Source organism: Gossypium raimondii, chromosome 7 (genome assembly GCF_025698545.1).
Source record: "Gossypium raimondii isolate GPD5lz chromosome 7, ASM2569854v1, whole genome shotgun sequence".
Classification (NCBI taxonomy): Eukaryota; Viridiplantae; Streptophyta; class Magnoliopsida; order Malvales; family Malvaceae; genus Gossypium; species Gossypium raimondii.
The window spans coordinates 51,350,852-51,369,539 of record NC_068571.1 but is presented as its reverse complement, the minus strand read 5'-3'; the positions used below and the strand labels follow the sequence as shown (position 1 = coordinate 51,369,539).

Genomic DNA, 18,688 nt, shown 5'->3' with positions numbered 1-18,688 from the left:
TTTCATTCTAGTTTAAGCCTTTAAAATCTGTTCTTTAAGAAGCTTTGGCATGGGATCACATTAAATGAGTTGAGCATTAAGGTCAGCAGTCCTAGTTTCACCATGATTAAAAAGAGAAACTGCTAAAGGGTTATGGCCATATACCAATCTGAAGGGTGTGGTGCCAGATGAAGAATAGAACCTAGTATTGAAAGAAAGTTTAGCCCATGGTAGGTAGGTACTACAGGTATGCAGTTGTTGTTAAACAAAGCATCGTAAATAGGTCTCCAACCACTAATCGATCACCTCTGTTTGACCATTCATTTATGGGTCGTAAGAGGTGCTCATGCGCAATGTGGTTGAGTTGGAAGAGCTCCTACAAAAAAAGCATTGAGAAAATAGAACATCGTAGTTAGAAACTATGAATCATAGGATGCCATGAAGTCGCAAAATTCCCTTTAAAGAAAAAACAATATATTTTTATGTATTAGGGTGAGCGATTATAATAAAAGAAAAATCACCAAAGCTGATTAAGTTGAGTGGTAAAATTAAAAAAAATATTTTTTAAATAAAATTTTGAGTTAAATTAATTTTTTTATTTTTATTTTTGGTGAATTATAAGAAAAAGATAAAATTCTAATAACAACGTGACAAGCGCAATTTAAATTTAAGCCACATGACAGTTGAACATCCTGACTATCAGAGTAGTGTGAACATTGATTAGCATTCATGTTGTCAATTTTTTACTTGTTTGTGTATTGGAGGGAATAGGTGGGCCGTTTGTTTAAGTCTTTACTGTTTAGCTCGAGGGGAAAACAGTGCGCAGGATAAGCGAATCTGCTTTGGGCGTAGGATAAGCCTGTAGATAGAATAGAATTCAATAAGCAACAGTTAAAACAAGAACAAAAATAAATAATAATAATAATAAAAACAAATAATAAAAAAATATTAGTAAAAAATTCTACATATTTATTTTTCTTAAAAGGAAAAAAGAGAGAGGAGAAAAAAAAAAGAGTCGCCGTTGATGATCGATGTCGAAAATGAAGCATCTCTTAAGAAAACTCCACATCGGCGGTGGTTTAAATGAGCACCAACGATTGGCGGAGGCGCGGCCCGTGATCAGCCCTAGTCCGAGCCCGACTCCGGACTCGAACTCGATGAACGTGACGGGACCGGCAACGGTGACTTCTTCTTCATCGTCTACGGTTACTTCAAGTACAATGGGGAGAATCGGGGCAGTTGAATCGGTCGGGGCAGATCGGACGGCTGGAGATGCGGTGGATTTTAATTTATTGGAAGAAGAGTTTCAGATGCAATTGGCTTTGGCGATCAGTGCCTCCGATCCAGAGACGGCTCAGATCGACGCCGCTAAAAGGATTAGCCTCGCCGGCACCGACAACAACGTGTTCGTTGAGTTGCTTTCGCTCCGTTATTGGGTAATATATTCTGCCGTAGTTCAATTTTTTAATATTTTCTTTTATATAATTAGGTTTTCGAAATCGCATTTTCTGTTCGAATCGGTTTTAATAGCCAATTATTTCCCCCCTTAATTTGGATATGAAGTCATTCTATATGTACCTTCATCTTCTTTTTTTGGGGCGTCTTTTACTGATAATTCTGATTGCATTTCATGTTTCCTCGTTATAATTACTAGTATATGTTTTTATTTTCGTTTGTATTGTAATTGAGGATTTTCAACTGCGGATCTCATATCCCGTAGTAATCTTGGGAGTTCTTTGCTTTTACGCCATTCTTATTAGTCATGAAGTGATTGGGATAATAATTCACTTGTTGAATCTTTCTTCTATTGTTTTATTTCAGATGTTTTGATTTGCATGTTAAGCTGGATTACTCTTGGTACCTCTATCAATTTAAGTTTTGCTATCATTCATTTTCTTTGATAGTATCTCATTGTTTATATATGTAAAGTTTACTGCTTGCCTCTTGCCTCTTGGCGCTTGCTACCAATGAATTGTGTTTCTATTATATGAAAATTTATTTTATTATCCAGGTATGGCGGTTTTGCTTGTTTTTTATCTCTGTTATATAATGCCAAGTCCTTTTTAACCATAGCTAGTTGGTAAACCTTGTTCTTTTTTTTTATGCCATAACCTTTACATGCATGCTTCTTTGTCATGAACATAATATTTATGTTGTTTTATTATTACTGTTGCCTTTCCTGTAATTATGAGTTGATTCGTTATTGATTCAATTCTTATGGTGTTATGTTGTATTCAATATGGATATGAATACTAATTGATGTTAGTTTTCGATATAGATTTTTTTTTTTATTAATTAAAATGAATCCTTTTTCATCCTTTGGTTTTCAGTACAGGCTGAAAGGTTCCTGTTCATGTCTAGACAAGTTCTAGAGCCCATAAGTTGATATATTTGTTTATTTTTCTCTTGGGGAAAAGAAAACTAATTTCTATGTTGTGTTATTTGCAGAATTATAATGTTGTAAATTATGATGAAAAAATTGTGGATGGATTTTATGATGTATATGGCATTGCCTCAACTCTGGGTGCCCAAGGGAAGATGCCATCTTTGGTTGATCTTCAAGCAGTATCAGTGTTAGATAATGTTGATTATGAAGTAATTTTGGTTAATAGGTTGCTTGATCCCGAACTGCAAGCACTTGAGAAAAGAGTGTATAACATATATGTGCAGTCCCGGGCCTTCGGCAGTGGCCCAGTTTTAAGTGGCATGATTCAGCAAATCGCTGAAATAGTTGTTAATAGAATGGGTGGTCCTGTTGCTGATGCTGAAGAGATGTTGAGAACATGGAACTCGAGAAGTTATGAGTTACGGAGTTCTCTTAACACTATCATTCTTCCACTTGGACAGCTTGATGTTGGACTTTCTCGTCACAGAGCCCTGCTTTTTAAGGTTGTAAAAACCCTTGCTCATCTTATTCCCATAAGTCAAACTAACTCATGTAACATATGTTCATTTTAACTTCACTAATGTCTACAACACCCTTTTTCATTTTCATTTGATGGCTTTTGTTTAGCTTTTTTTTTTTTCTGCTAGGTCATTTATCCTGCCAGTTTTATCTAATTTTAACCTGCATTAAGGATACATGTAGACCTTTTATATGGAAATCGTTTCATGCCTCTGGTTCCAGGTTCTAGCTGATAGAATTAATCTCCCGTGTATGCTGGTAAAAGGGAGCTATTACACTGGTACTGATGATGGAGCTGTCAACTTGGTTAGAATCAACAATGGAAGGTAGTTTCCTCCAGCTATACTCTACATTTTTTTTTATCTTTGATTTTGGTAATTATGCTGTGTTTTCTACTTTATTTGCATATTAGGGTCTTTTTACTTGAGTTAATCTCTCAATTTTGTGGACTTAAAATTTTCTGTTCAGCCTTGTTCTTTAGTTGGTTTAAAATTTTTACTTCATGCTAAATGCACATAAGTTTTGAGTTTGTGTTTTTTTTTTCAGTTTCATCCTGTCTTCTTCTTTAGCCCTTATGCAGTATGCTGTCTAGTCAAAGAGAAAGTTCAATTTTTGTACTGTTATGGGCTGATGTGTTTAATTATCTAAAAAATGCAGTGAATATATTATTGATCTGATGGGTGCTCCTGGGACTCTAATTCCCGCTGAAGTACCAAGCTGTCACCTCCTAAATTCTGCACTGGATGTAAGGGGCTTTGCTGATCGTACTGAAGCTTCTCAGAGTTCATGTTTTCAGCTTGACAAAGGAATCGGAAATGTGGCAGTTTCATCTGCTCCAGATACGAGCCCTAAAGTTGGTGCCATGAGGTCAACAGAATCTGTCAGCAGTCTGGCAAATGAAGAGGAGAGGAGCCATGCTGAAAGAGCTGTCTTTAAGAGATTTGAACAGGAGTTTGGGAAGCTTCTCCCCTTGACGCCTAAATCCAATGAAATCTTTCCCGGCATTCATGAAAAACCATCATCAGCGCAAAAGAGAAAGGTTAAAAATGTTTCTAAGTATGTTATCAGTGCAGCAAAGGACCCAGAATTTGCTCAGAAATTACATGCTGTTTTGATGGAAAGTGGTGCATCACCTCCTCCAGATTTGTTCATGGATATTAATTCACAGGATCTTGCTGAACAAAGTAGGTCTGAACAAGCAGTGAAAGGGACAAATGTAGATGCTGCTGTTAGTTGCCATTCAAATGAGTTGCCAATCAATGAGCTGTGTCTTGTATCCTCTGGCATGGAGACTTCAGAAAACACTAATTCCAAGCTTAGGCAAAAGCAACTGGCTAAATACCAGAGAGAGGTTGGAATGAATGCCATAAAAGCTAAAGTTGCATCTTCCTCTGATGTTACACGTGAGGAATTTCTCATTGGTAATACAACTAATGAGTGGACACAAGTTCGAGAGACTTCCTTTTCCTCTGCTAATGACTTTTGCCAAATACAGCCAGAAAATGTCTTGGCGATGGATGAGAAATTAATACAAAGGACTTCTGATACAGATTTCTATAAAGAATCTGCACTGGAATTGATTGAATCCACAGGTTGTGATTTGCATTTGATTAGTAAGGCTCACAGTGAGAAGATATATCCTATGCTAAGGGAGGTTTCAGAATGGGAAATTCCATGGGAGGATCTTCAAATTGGTGAACGCATTGGTATTGGTAAGGTTTCATAATAAAACAATCAAACTTGTTCATTGTTATATGTGTCTGGCTCTGCTTTCCCGTTCTTTTAAAGTTTCGGATATCTCCTGCTTACTAGACTTGATAACTGCAATTGATAGTTGTCAAATAGGTTAAACCTACTTTTTGGTGCAATGATTTAAGAATAGGAACTAGCTTAGTTGATTGAATTGCTTTTTTATAATCATATTTTGCTGGATCTACACTTGGTACTTGCTTGAATATGACTTGACTGTTCCTTACCAGTGCACACTTTCTTAATATATGAACTCTTGTTTTGCAGGATCATATGGTGAGGTCTATCGAGCAGATTGGAATGGCACAGTGAGTTACATTTACTATTACTTTTATTCCGTGGAACTTTTAGGAGTAGTATACTACTATTTGATATGATGACACAATAATGTGGCTACATGCCAAAATTTCCAAAAATTGTTATTCTCTAAGCAGTGACATTGACATTGTATATGCAAATTCGCTATTAGGAAAATTGAGTAGGTCGATCTGATTGAACAATTGTGGTAATATCTGATTCAATGTCATACTGCTGTAGTAAGTTAGTGCATTAGCCTTAATTTATATTAAATAGTTCTTCTATTGATTGATAACAGTATATGGCTTGAGGCTTGTTCCAAAAGTCTCTTCAATGACTCCTATGGTATTTTCATTTCAGTGTTTGTCTCATTGTCTTTGTTGGCACTTCAGGAGGTTGCTGTGAAGAAGTTTCTAGATCAAGACTTCTCTGGTGATGCATTGGTTCAATTTAAATGTGAAGTAAGCCCCCTAAAAATAGCTTCCTGTAGTATGTTGCTTGTTTACTTCCTCATGCTTGTGAGCTCAACTTTGCTGTAGAATTGAATGAATTTATATTGAGAATGTGGCCATCTCTGATTGATGACCCTGTGCAGGTTGAAATCATGTTAAGGTTGAGACATCCAAATGTTGTTCTTTTCATGGGAGCTGTTACTCACTCCCCGCATTTCTCTATACTCACAGAGTTTCTCCCCAGGTTGATTTTCTCTATACAATCCAAATTGTTCTCATATCTCTTCTATAGTATTCAATGCTTTCATAAGTTAAATTTGTTTGTATGTTCTTTTCATTTGTTACAAGTATTAGTGGCATTTTAAACTTCATGATGATTTCCCTCTGGTTTTAGAGGATAAAAAAAGGAAAATAGTGTTGGCTCTTGAACTCTGTCTTCATGGTAGTGTTGTGTGGATGTTTTGTAACTGATGTTATGCTTGTAGATATTAGGTATTGGAGTCCCGTCTTCATGGTTTTAAAGGATGAAAAAGGAAAATAATGTTAGCTCTTGAACTCTGTCTTACATTCTTCTTACTCCTCCCTCTTTCTTATGTAGGGGAAGTTTGTATAAGCTACTGCATAGACCCAATCAACAACTTGATGAGAAGAGACGAATGCGAATGGCTCTTGATGTGGTAGGAGTCACAAGTGAATAAATTATTTATTTTTATTTTGCTTCATATCTTGTACCAAAGTCTCCCCATCTCCCTTTCACTCTCTTGCCTGGTTTTTTCTATTTAACTGAAACTTTCTATTGTTTGCAGGCTAAAGGAATGAATTATCTGCACACAAGCCATCCTACTATAGTGCATCGAGATTTGAAAACACCAAATCTCCTTGTTGATAAGAACTGGGTTGTAAAGGTTTTTATCTTGAATCTAATTGCTGGCCAAAACTCTTCCTTGATTTTGCTCATAGTTCTATAAACTAATTTACTGATTGCTTTAGGTTAAAATATACTCCAAGTCCCTGCACTCTTTATATATTTGGAATTTAATCCCCTTGTATTTCAAGGAAATTAGTTCCACTACTTTTCTGATTTAAAAATGCTAAGTCCAATTAACATTGTTAAAATTCTTCTGTTAAAATCAAGTTTATTATGACATCTTTTTTTTGTTACATGGCTACCAAGTGAGTTTTTTTTTTATTTAAATGTTACACCAGTGAATTTAACAAGAGAATTTTAATGGTGTTAAACTATTAGACCTGAATTTTGAAATCTGAAAAGTAGAGGATTAAATTCTTGAAAATGAAAGTAGAGGCATTAAACTCCAAATGCATGAAGAGTTCAGTGACTTGGAACATATTTTAACCATTGCTTATTTTCTGCTGAAAGATGTCTTTAATTTCTTGCTTACATGTTTGCTTCTCTCTATTCAGGTCTGTGATTTTGGGTTGTCACGCATGAAGCATCACACATTCCTCTCTTCTAAGTCTACTGCTGGAACGGTATTACTAAAAGATAATCCTCGGTGTTGACTTTGAGTTTTCTCTTCCGTATATATCCAAATCTATCATCTTTTTATGAATTATTTGATGTTGTACTGCAGCCTGAATGGATGGCACCAGAAGTTCTAAGGAATGAACCAGCCAATGAGAAGTAAGTGACTTGAACCGCATGCATATTTTACTGACATTTCTATTCTGTTTCTTATATGGATAGATTGGTTTGGTTGCAGATGTGATGTTTACAGTTTCGGTGTGATATTATGGGAGTTGGTTACGCTACGTATTCCTTGGAAAGGTTTGAATCCAATGCAAGTTGTTGGGGCTGTCGGATTCCAGAATAGGCGTCTAGAAATTCCTGAAGAAGTCGATCCAACAGTTGCGCAGATTATACGTGAATGCTGGCAAACGTGAGTTCTAGACTTAATTTTTGCGCATTTGTCTGTGCGTTGAGAATGATCATATAATCCCTTTTGCACTAATTCTATCTAATCTGAATGTTCAATTGGTGTCTCGTTTCTTAGGTGGCCACTCATAAACAATCTGAAACAAACCCTGGTTATCTTTACCTTGCATTAAAAAAATCGTGATCATAATCAAGTCAAAATAATTAGAATGACCCTTTTTATGGTTAGTCATTGCTCATGACTCGGTTTGTGTTTCATATGGGTAATGGTGACAATAATTCAAATGATCTCATGTTTTTCTTCAACTGCCTGTAATGTTGATTGTTGTGGAACTCACATTAAACTTGTTATTTTCATTGCAGGGAGCCACATCTACGACCATCATTTGCACAGCTTATGTCCCAACTGCGACGTCTTCAACGGCTGTATATTGAAAGGCCAAACTCGAAAAAACAAATTATAGATGATTCCGTTCAAAGTCTTTGATGTAATAAGAGCCTGATTAGATGTTCTCCTGGCTCAAAGAACCAGGCAGCCGGAAAGGTTTACCTCTAAATGTGCAAAGAAAGTTAAAAAAGGAGTTAGGATCGGGCAAGTGTTGGCTCATTCGAAGCGGGGGATCGGCACTTCCCATCCGAGTGGATTGATTCCTGTTTTAAGCAGCTGCATAAGAGCAGGGGAGGATACCACTTAAAAAATTGTCTAGTATTATGAATAGGTTAGCATTTGTCAACTGTAAGAAAGTTCGGGGAAAAAAACAGAAGTGAACAGAAAACAAAAAAGAGGAAAAAGGAAAAGGAAAATAATTACTTGTGGAGGTCTTTGTTTTTGGGTAGGAAATCCCAATCTCTTGAATTGTAAACATGTGAGCTCTACTGCACATTGTGGGAAAAAAAAAAGAATTATTTGCAAATTATATGCTCCTTTATTCTATTTGGCCTTTTATAACACACACCCAAGTAATATAAATTTCGTTTTGCTCAAAGGTTTGGTCAGAATTTTGATGTACTTTGTTTCGGTCAATATTGATTCATATATGTTAGTTTTGGTCAGTATTGGTCAGAATTTTGTTTTGCTCAAAGTTAGGTACCAATACCGTATATACATTCGGATACACAACTGTTGTGTGTGTCGATGGTAGAGAAAGATGGTGAGGTGTTCAAAGTTGGTGCATGATAATATTATGAAAGTTATTAAAAAGTTTTAAACATTATAAAAATCATAATAAAATTTAAAAATCCTAAAAATCAAAATTACAAAAAAAACAAAATGGATGTCCAATTGTTTGTCTATATTAATTGTTCAAAATGTTCAAAGATTATTAAAATTTTAAATAATTATCATAAATATTACAAAAATCATAATAACTATAAAATATTTAAAATGTTAAAGATCGGGCATTCATCAAAATGTCTCAAAATAAGAAAAATCGTTTATAGAGTTCTTCGTATGGTTTTTCCACATGAATTTTGAGTACGAGAAGTAGAAATTCAATTTTTATCTGCTCTTCTATGTTCATAATTTATATGAAAAATCAATATAAAGATTGCTTTAAACAATTTTTCTTCTTTTGAGACATTTTGATGAATGCCCAATTTTTAATAATTTTTAATTGATTTTATAATGCTTTTATTGAAGTCAATGTTGTAAAGTGGTTGTCGAAGTACCAATAGTAGTGACTACAACTAACACTGCGACGTACTTTGTTACTTGTCATATTTGAAGTTGACAATTTTTTAAACAAAATCTTTGGCGCTGTGAACGATGCTGATATTGTGGAAGTATGAAAGTCCATCTATGAAAATCAGTTCATTTGAAATAACTTATCTTGAAAATTGAATTGGGTCGGATTGAATCCCTTGGATTGTGGAGACTATATTGGAATAGCATTGAAGACATATCTTCAATAACCTACTTTACATTGGTCTTTATTGTTATTTGTATCTTGCTATTTTAGCTACTATTTAATAGGGGAATTGATTGTAATTGACCTCTTAACAAGTCTCAAAACTCTTATATATTTGAGAGACTTGTATAGGTTTTGTATTGAGTATCGAAAGTACTTATCGATTCATAGTGAAACATATGTTTGAGTGCAATCGAGAGAGTAAACAAGTTTTGTTTACTGTCTAAGTTCTCAGGGGGGATAATAGATAACTTAGAGGTGAGTTATCTAGATCTTTCGGTATAAAAGTGAAGGTGTTATACCAGAGTGCGATAAGACTTAAATCTAATTGTATTGAGATTAAAGATAGTGAATTCATTTGCTAAGCTAAGCTCCGCAAGTGAACTGCGTAAACAATTTGATGCGTTCTTTTTTCTTTGTTCTTATTGTAGTGACACATTTAGTGATTATTGCAGCCATCACTTCCATTCAAGCACTCTAATTTTTAAGCAACTATCATCTGTCTTAAAATGTATTAATAATTATTATTATTATTTAAATATTTTTTAGTGTGTAAGTTGTTGAATGTGCTTGAATTAACATTCAATATTCTAGTTGTTTTAAGCCTAACACGATGGCTAAACCATTGCCATACACGGTAGGCTAAACTTTAGGGTCTTTACCATAATCTGCTTATGGCCAAATGGAGCTTCATGCCTGCTCAATTATCATTCTTATTTCTAACGCCATTGTTGTCGAATGAGAGGCAGATAAAATTTTTCACGTTAATTTATGAATTGTTGATTATGACAAAGAAAAAAATCATTTATCTAACTCATATATAAAAGTGCATGCACCTGAGGATCATTGATAATTCATGCAGCCCTAAAAAGGTTTGCTTTAGAAAATAATTGCAGCCAAGTGTTTTATTCTTAGGGTTAGGTTACATGTATTTGTCCCTCTACAATGAATTTCACCATTAAATTCATCTCCATCCTTCCATCCCATGTGACCAAACCTTATGCTTTTTCTTGTGAAATCAACTACTAATATACGTTATAGTGGACTCCTTTTTTTTTTCTTAGGAAGAAAAAAACTTTTGATGGAGTTGAATTTTAAGTAAATAATTTAGTTTAATTGAGTCACGTTAAAATACATATGTATAAGAGTAACATTTTCTAAAAATAAAAATAAAGCGAAAAGAGTAACACCAATCCACCGAATATGTTCAGATTTACTATTATTTGATTTTATAAATATAAAACACGTGCTTGTCAATTTTTAGTAAAACTTTGTGATAATTTTTAAATTATTTATAAATTTTAAATTAAAAGGTAAAGAGCAATAGTAAACTTGCAGCTAGATCACTTGACTTTATAAAATTTATAAAATAGTGACAAGTTATCTTTTTGTTTTTTTTTTAAGTTCATTTTCGTTAAATCAATAACATCATGGTGATGTGGTTGTCAAGTATATGGAGAAATTATTGTATGGATCATTCCCATTACATCATTTATGGTCCTTTTAATTATTTAATGACATTTTAATAATTTTTCTTGTCATTAACACATAATTTTGGTAATTTTTTACCCGAATCCTAAACCCGAGTTCAGGCTTGAGTTTGAGGTTTAAGGTAAAAAAATACCAAAATTATGTGTCAATAACATAAAAAATTTGTTCAAATGTTATTAAATAATTGAAAAGAGATTACCGAGAATATGATGAAAAGGGTTCATAAAATAATTACATGACATGAAATTTTAAAAATAAAATAAAATTAGACATAATTTCCACATCATTTATTGAAAATAAAATAAAACCCTAAAGTCACCGTTTTGGTCCTTTAAAATCTGAAAAGTTTGAAGCCCGCCCCCAATTTCATCTTCTTCCGTCGTAGAGGCAATGAAGAAAAAGAAGAGGAAAAAGAATAGTTTTGCCTGAAAATCCAATGTACATAACGGGTAAGATTTAGAATGGATGATAAAGTGTTGTTTAGGTTTCAAATTTGAATACGAAACAGAGATGTTAAAGCATTTAATGAGATTCCCACTCTTCAAATCTCAAATCACCACCTTGAGTATAACCCACGCTATTGATATCCAACCCAACATGGTTTCCACGTAGGTTACCCCATTGGAGAAGAAAAGAGAAAGAGAGATCTTCAATTTTGTAGGGTTTTAATGGTTTTTTATTTTCTTTTATTTTCAATAAATGACATTTAATTTCATTTTATATTCAAAATTCCATGCCATTTCCTTAGCAGTCATGTCATCGTGTTGTTAATGATTTAATGGAAATGAATTAAAAAAATAATTTTAATAATTCGAAGGATCATTTTATAATTTTTTAAGATTAGATGATTATTTATATAATTTACCTTTAATCAAAAAATATTACGTGTTTTTAAATTGCTACGACATCAATAGTGCCAACTAAACAATAATCAATTGATTTTTCTTAAATAAATATTTTATCCAAATACAATTTTCAGACACAATGTTTTTATTCAAACTTTTCTAATATCGAATCAATATTCAAACTTAACTCTTTCATGTTTAATTAAAAGTTGATACATAGATAATTATTTAATAAATTGGAAATGAAAATTTTAACTCAAAAACTAGGTTAAGAAATCGTATAAACCCTTAATTGATATTAAAAAAGGAGGACACATAGCGATCAACTTACGGAATTTAAAAGCTTTTACTAGATAATAATCTTATATATTAAATACAAAAATGCAAGGCTTAAGGATAAAAAAAATTACTAAAAAATTAAAAAATTAATTAAACATCTTCTAAAATATTACAACAAATCGAGTATTCAAGTACCCAAAAAAATCAATTGATCCCTTCTTTAATGGGAACCGTGGTTGATTAGTTTAACCGTCAACAGTCCTACAATGATAGGCAAAAGGTATGAGAAGTTGATAAGTCGATAAATATCTTGACATGGCATGTCGTATTAGCATTTTTAATAGCAAATCATGATATTATAATGGGAGAAGAGATGGAATCAATCAAGAAAATTTTCAAAGAGTCTTAGTGCAATTTACTTACTTTATTTAAAGATATATTGATTTTGAAGAACTGAAGAGGAGCTCTTTTATTATATTCTATAATAAGTGATGGCTTGGAATGCCTTTTTAATCGGGTCAGGGATCACTTATTAAAGACATTAATAGAGCTTGAACCACTTGAACAACAAATGAGGACAAAACAACCAATTACAACTTCAAGAATCATTGAAAACTATTTTCAAGTGTGTAGATCATTGGGAATTAAGGCGCATCTTCAACTGTATTTTTGCTCGCGAGCCTTGGACCAATCTCGCAACCATAGATGAAGGCACAATTTCTGTGAGACTGTCAAAACTTCAATTGTTAACATCAAGATTATGTATATTCTCTAATCAAGCTTTTGCTCTTGATGAGGAGTACTTGAATTTCAAGGTAGTTCTAAAAGTTTTGTGATCTTTTTCTAAATGTTTTATAGTTAAGGCGACTTCAATAGAAGAGGCAAAAAATATTGATACGACGAGGATTGATGAGCTCATAGGATCCTTACAACCGTTGAGATGAATCTTGATGAATCCAAGAGAAGTATGATTAAGATAGAGAATAATATTACAAATTATTTCTCCAATTGCAACCGAAGAAAAAAGCTTTTATTTATGATTTATTAAAATAGATGGTCTTCCTTAGAATAAATTTAAATAAAGTCATTTGAGCGTATAATGATGTTTGCCAATTTGCAACCATGACTAGAAGCAAAGATGTTATGGGGACATACAAGGCCATGTTAGACAAATAGAGTGTGAAATTTTTTCTCTTAAATAAAAAAACCACAACCTTTTGAAGATTTTCAAAGAGAAAGGCTCCCTACTAGCTGAAAACGAAGCTAATTTTGGTGATGCTCTAAAAAGAGCTTGCAACAACCTAATCTATCTTGAAAAACATGGGATCGAGGAGTAAGAAATTAGATGAGATCCTTAATATAAATTACATAATATAAATTATTGTAAACTTAAAAATGGGTCGAACTGAGCTGGGCTCAGGGCTTGAACATGCTCGACCTATATTTTAAACAAGCCTAATTTTTTTGCCCAAATCCTTCTAAATTTTAAACAGGCCTTCGAGCCTGGATAAATAATTCAGCGCATAAACAGGTCTAGTCATGAATACTCCAAGATTTCATGGTAAAGATCCTTACAATTCCACAAATTACAAGTCCTATTTTACAAAATTGTTAAAAATTTAGTATCCATAGCACCTTCTATTAAAGCATTTTATTGAAAAAGACCTAAGACCGTTTTATGGTTAAAACATAAAATTATTAATAATTTAATCACATTAAATATAATTTACTCTTAATTTTGTATGGATCGCTAAGAAATGCAATTTATTGGCTAAATACGATAAATGAATGAATATATAAATCAAAAAAAAAAATCTTTAGAAAACAAATTAATAAATATTTTTTTTTAAGAAGGTGAGGGGTGGTGAGGGTCCCACCTGGAAGTGAAAATCTGGAATGGTTCATGAACCTTGCCATTGCTTTTTCATGTCCCACTTTTCTTTCCAATTCCAAAAATTTTATCTTTAAAAAAAAAACAATTTTGATTAATTCCCAAATTGGATTTTTGTCTGAATATATACAATCAATTGTTGTGATTCTCCAATATGAACAGCACCGCCACCTCTTCCACCACCCACCACCAGTTCCAAAAACCAAATATAGAACACAAAGCTATAAACTTTCTTCTTCTAATTTACCGACCTTTTCAAAGATCTTTGCTTTGATTCATCTTTGCTGCACCCTTTTTTTTTTTTTTGTTTTCAAGCAAATTACCCTACTTTTTTTGTTGCAGGTTAGTCAAAACATCTTCCATTATCAGTCTAATTTTTCATTTTTTTTCTTTGGTTTTCTTCTTCTTCTTTTTCTTAATTCGCTATGCATTAAATATAGCTAAAGTTCTTGTTTTTTATGTGTTATGGTACACGTTTCTGGGTTTTGCTTGGTTTGCCTCAAGAAATGATTCAGAGCTTAGGGGAGCTGAAATTTGATTGGTGTTTTTGTTTTTACTTGGTTGAATTGAGGAGTTTTAGGTAGAGAAAAAAAGGGTTGTAAGAAGATTTGCTTTTGATGATTTCCCACTATAAAAATGGAGCATTTAGTGTTTAATTTGATTGGTTGTCTAAAGGAAAATGATCTGATATATGGGATGCATGTTTTTAGGTAAATTATCTATTTGGATTATTGCAGAGTTTTTTGTGCTAGGCTGATAGTTGTAATCTGTTCCCTTTTTTGCGTTTTTGATCTTTTAGAGATAATATTGAGATGCAAATTTTGCATTCCATTGTGCCCATGCTTTTGAAATCTTTGATTTCTTTGTGAATGAATGAGGTCTTCATGCTGGTTTTTACTTCTTAGTTCCTTAATGTGGTTCTTCCACTCATATTGTTCCTATTTCGCCACTGATACCCTTGAGCAGTTGTTAACTTTCGGCTATGGAGGAAACCCGATGTCGTAACGAGTCTTTATTTTGGGTGAAGTTTGGAATGATGTTCCCAAATAGAGTTGATGTAGATACACAATAAATGGCTTAAACGAATGGTAGTCAAGGCTATAAGGATGATGACTAGATATGAATGTAGCATTTCATTAGGCGAATCGAAAAAGTTAGGATTCTCGAACGTGCTAGTATATACAAGGTAATGGAGTTGCATTATTCTGTAGATCATGTTGGATCTTGATGGATTCTGAATTTACGCAAAGGTTCAACATGCTTGCTAACGTATGCAGTCGTTTAGAGAATTAAGTAGTTATTGGCATGATTAATCCACTTTGGAGTTTGGACTTATTCGTCAATTAATCAAAGTATTAGGACTGCACTACCTTGAGAATGACATTTCTAATGCTGGATATTAAATGGCTTGGGTTTTTGCCTAATTTTGAAAGGCGATGAGTACAACCGGCAATAACGGAATTCTTGTATGATAGTGAATTTTGATGAATCTTTTGGTTTATGTTGACATTTGGAACTTTTGCTTTCTTACTACAATATTTTGCTTTTTCTTGTATGGCATTTACCTATTGATATCGAATATTCCTTTTGTTTCTTTCCTAGAGTAACGGTATCGTGTATTTATTGTAGAATGAGATTATCGTCTTTGTGATTGGATAATTGCATATCAAATCGAGAACAAGCCCATCATGTCTGAGGGTGTTGTTTGAAATGATGATGGTTTGCAGCCTAGATTTCAAAAAACCGTATGCCGCGTGGAAGACCTCCTATAATGGATCTGAAAACAGCTTATGATGTTGAACTCAGTGGATCTAGAATTCAGCATGAACTATGGCCATTAGATGAAATTGATCCGAGGAAAGCAAAGTTTCCTTGCTGTCTGGTTTGGACCCCACTCCCAGTTGTCTCATGGTTGGCACCTTTCATTGGCCATGTTGGCATTTGCCGAGAAGCTGGCGCGATTTTGGACTTTTCAGGATCATATTTTGTGAATGTCGAGGATTTTGCTTTTGGTGCTGCAGCTCGATACGTTCAACTCGATAGAGAAAAGGTATAGTTTTGTGCCGGTGCTCGGAAATTTAACCTTTTACATCTCTCTATGCATACGAAGGCAAATTTCTCTTTGTTGGAACTAGTAGCTGTTTCATTAACTAGTTTTATTGTGGAACTAGTGCTGCTTTCCTCCCAACCTGGCAGGTCACAAATGCAAGCACGGGTATCAGCATGAAGAGTTTGGGACTGCACTCACATGGGATGATGCCTTGCAGTTGAGCATGCGTCACTTTGAGCACAAGAGCTACAACCTCTTCACATGCAACTCTTACTCATTTGTAGCCAATTGTCTCAACCGGCTCTGCTACGAAGGATCAATGGATTGGAACATGATAACTGTGGCAGCTCTAATACTGTTCAAGGGGCAGTGGGTCAATAGCATGTCGGTAATAAGATCATTCCTCCCTTTCACAGTGGTGCTATGCCTCGGGTTACTACTCGTCGGATGGCCATTCTTGGTTGGACTTTTCTCGTTCTCTCTCCTACTCTTTGGGTGGTTTCTGTTGGGTACTTACTGTGTCAAAACCTTGTTGGAAAGCTAGAGTTACTCTCTTCTTTTTTTTCATTGAAGTTGAATTTTTGTTAGTTGAAAGATGCATGGATTGTTGGTACAGGTTGGTGTGTTCTTTCAAAACCCTAGGTTGTCAATACCGGACAGACATCGGCCGAAGATTCTACCCGAACCGGCTGATTGTCGAAAGATATAAAGTTGTCCCTCCCTCATGAAACTGAATTGTAGATTTGCTTCATTAAAGGGAAATAGAACTTTTTATTACAATCCCAAGATTTCTTTATCTGGTGATAAGTTCATGAAGTAGTTAGATTGCTTCATTAAACGTTAGCTACCGTGATTTACATAGCTGTATCAGCCGCCATGGTTTCTTGCTTTGTTATTTCTTTCCCTTCAAGTTGAATCGATGTATGCATTCCATGCCACATACATAATGATGGTTATTATCATATTAACTAAATTGTATAGATGCATGCATTACATGCCACACACATAATTTAAATATATCTAATTGATTTTCAGTATTTTTGGGCTAAGACTTAGGTATCCCTGCATTTTTGTCTAATTTTACTCCATAGTTTTCCTCATTATTTAAACTTATAACTGAGTTGAGTTAATAAGTTAGTCGAGTATTAATTTAATTGGGAAATGACAAAAAATCCATTCATTTTATAAAGAAAGTTACATTATTATGAGTGTGTTTTAATCTTTTCATATTTTTATAAAATTAATAAAAACGCAATAAATATTAAATCCTCGACTTTACCATTTCATCTAATGTTTTAATTGATTTTAATAATATTAAAAGATGTCTATTTGTTACACAACAAAATTTTTGACTTAATTCTCAATTTATCCTTTAAAGCATACTCGTATTCCTTTTAAGTGTCATTTTATTTTTAATATTATATTGATTAAAATGTAAAAAGTCATATATAATATATTAATTTTTTACAAAATTCTAAAATAATACCATTATAATTTTAAAAAGCCAAAATAATATATAAAATTAAAAATTGTTATAATTTTTTTAAAAGTATTTAAATTTCAAGTAATTGCAAAAAACCTTTTATTTTAATTTTTTAGTATAAAAAGTACTTTTTAATTTTTTTACAATTTTGTAATAATATGATTAATTTCAACTAATTTCTTTTTAATTATCGTTTTTTGTAAATTTTATTTTTATAATTTTTTATAATTTATATATTTTTCTAGATTATATATTTTCTGAATTTTTTTATTTTTTATTTTTTTAATGTGCATATTCATTTAATAAAATATTTTTTTTACATAAAGTGTCACATGATGCTTTAGGTACCAAATTGGGACCAGGCCCGACCCTAAGGGTCGTCTGGAGTAGACCTGTCCATGGGCCGTGCCGGGCCGGGTTCGGGTCGAGCCCGGAAAAATTTTCGGCCCGCCTCCTAGGCCCGGGCCCAGCCCGAAATATGGGCCTAAAATTTTTCCCAGGCCCGACCCGGGAAAATATTATAAGCCCAAGCTCGGCCCGGCCCGGCCCATTTTAAAATAAACATTAAAAAATTATTTTAAAAATAAAAAAATAAAAAATTATTTTAAAAGTATTTTAAAATTAAAAAATAAAAATATATATTTATTATATTCGGGCCGGGCCCGGGCCAAAAAGTGGTGCCTGAGGCCCGGCCCATTTTTTAAACGGGCCTTGTTTTTTTGCCCAAGCCCATATTTCGAGCCTATATTTTTACCCGAACCCTCCCATATTTCGGGCGGGCCGTCAGGCCTGGCCGCCCGGCCCATGAACAGGTCTAATCTGGAGGTGTGGTCACCCAAGGTCCAGAGCTGAAAGTGGTCCAAAATATTATTTTTTCAATTTTTAATGGGGCCAATAATTTTTTTTTTTAACTTTTAAAGTTCAAATGTTTTTTATTAACTTTTAAGAGACCTAAAAAAAATTTTCTTTAACTTTTAAGGAACTTAAAATCCCATTTTATTATTTTACCTAAGACTCAAAATGTCAATAACGAGCCTAATTGAGACAATAAAATTTAAGTACTACAATAAAAATAAATATACTTTAGGTTGAGATAGTAAATTAAGGTCTCTTTTTTCACCCACCACATAATCTAGAAAACTATGAATATGCGATCGAGACTTCTAATGATAGCTTGCTATTAAAACCAGGAATCTAAAATTTTCCAATTTTCCCTTCAATTATAAACTAAATATATTAGAGAATCATTTTTATTTTTTATTTTTAATTTTTTATTTTTATAAAGAAGCAATAGCATTTTGAAGTACCAAAAATAATAATAATAATAATAAAACAGTACTAAGAAAATGGTTTGGGGCCATTCGGCCTTTCCATTCATGAGGTTGGAAAATGGGTCAACTTTTTTCTCGCCTATACAATGACCCTATCTTGTTATTTTTGGCTTTAAAAATTTATGCTATATGTGG

General features: G+C 33.3%; 2 protein-coding genes across 2 annotated transcripts; both read left to right on the top strand.

The window, feature by feature from the left end:
• Nucleotides 1–941: 941 nt before the first annotated feature.
• LOC105803356 (probable serine/threonine-protein kinase SIS8) lies at nt 942–8,262 on the top strand. The gene is made up of 13 exons (XM_012635528.2): nt 942–1,415; nt 2,428–2,868; nt 3,107–3,210; nt 3,542–4,596; nt 4,901–4,941; nt 5,323–5,391; nt 5,526–5,626; nt 5,981–6,059; nt 6,189–6,287; nt 6,805–6,873; nt 6,975–7,024; nt 7,104–7,280; nt 7,640–8,262. Exons 1-13 carry the CDS (start codon nt 1,011–1,013, stop codon nt 7,761–7,763), a joined length of 2,814 nt encoding a protein of 937 aa, XP_012490982.1. The 5' UTR covers nt 942–1,010; the 3' UTR covers nt 7,764–8,262.
• A 5,488-nt stretch (nt 8,263–13,750) lies between these two features.
• LOC105803421 (protein REVERSION-TO-ETHYLENE SENSITIVITY1) lies at nt 13,751–16,519 on the top strand. The gene is made up of 3 exons (XM_012635638.2): nt 13,751–14,031; nt 15,319–15,739; nt 15,861–16,519. The coding sequence occupies exons 2-3, from the start codon at nt 15,437–15,439 to the stop codon at nt 16,281–16,283; spliced, it is 726 nt and encodes a 241-aa protein (XP_012491092.1). The 5' UTR covers nt 13,751–14,031; nt 15,319–15,436; the 3' UTR covers nt 16,284–16,519.
• Nucleotides 16,520–18,688: the final 2,169 nt, after the last annotated feature.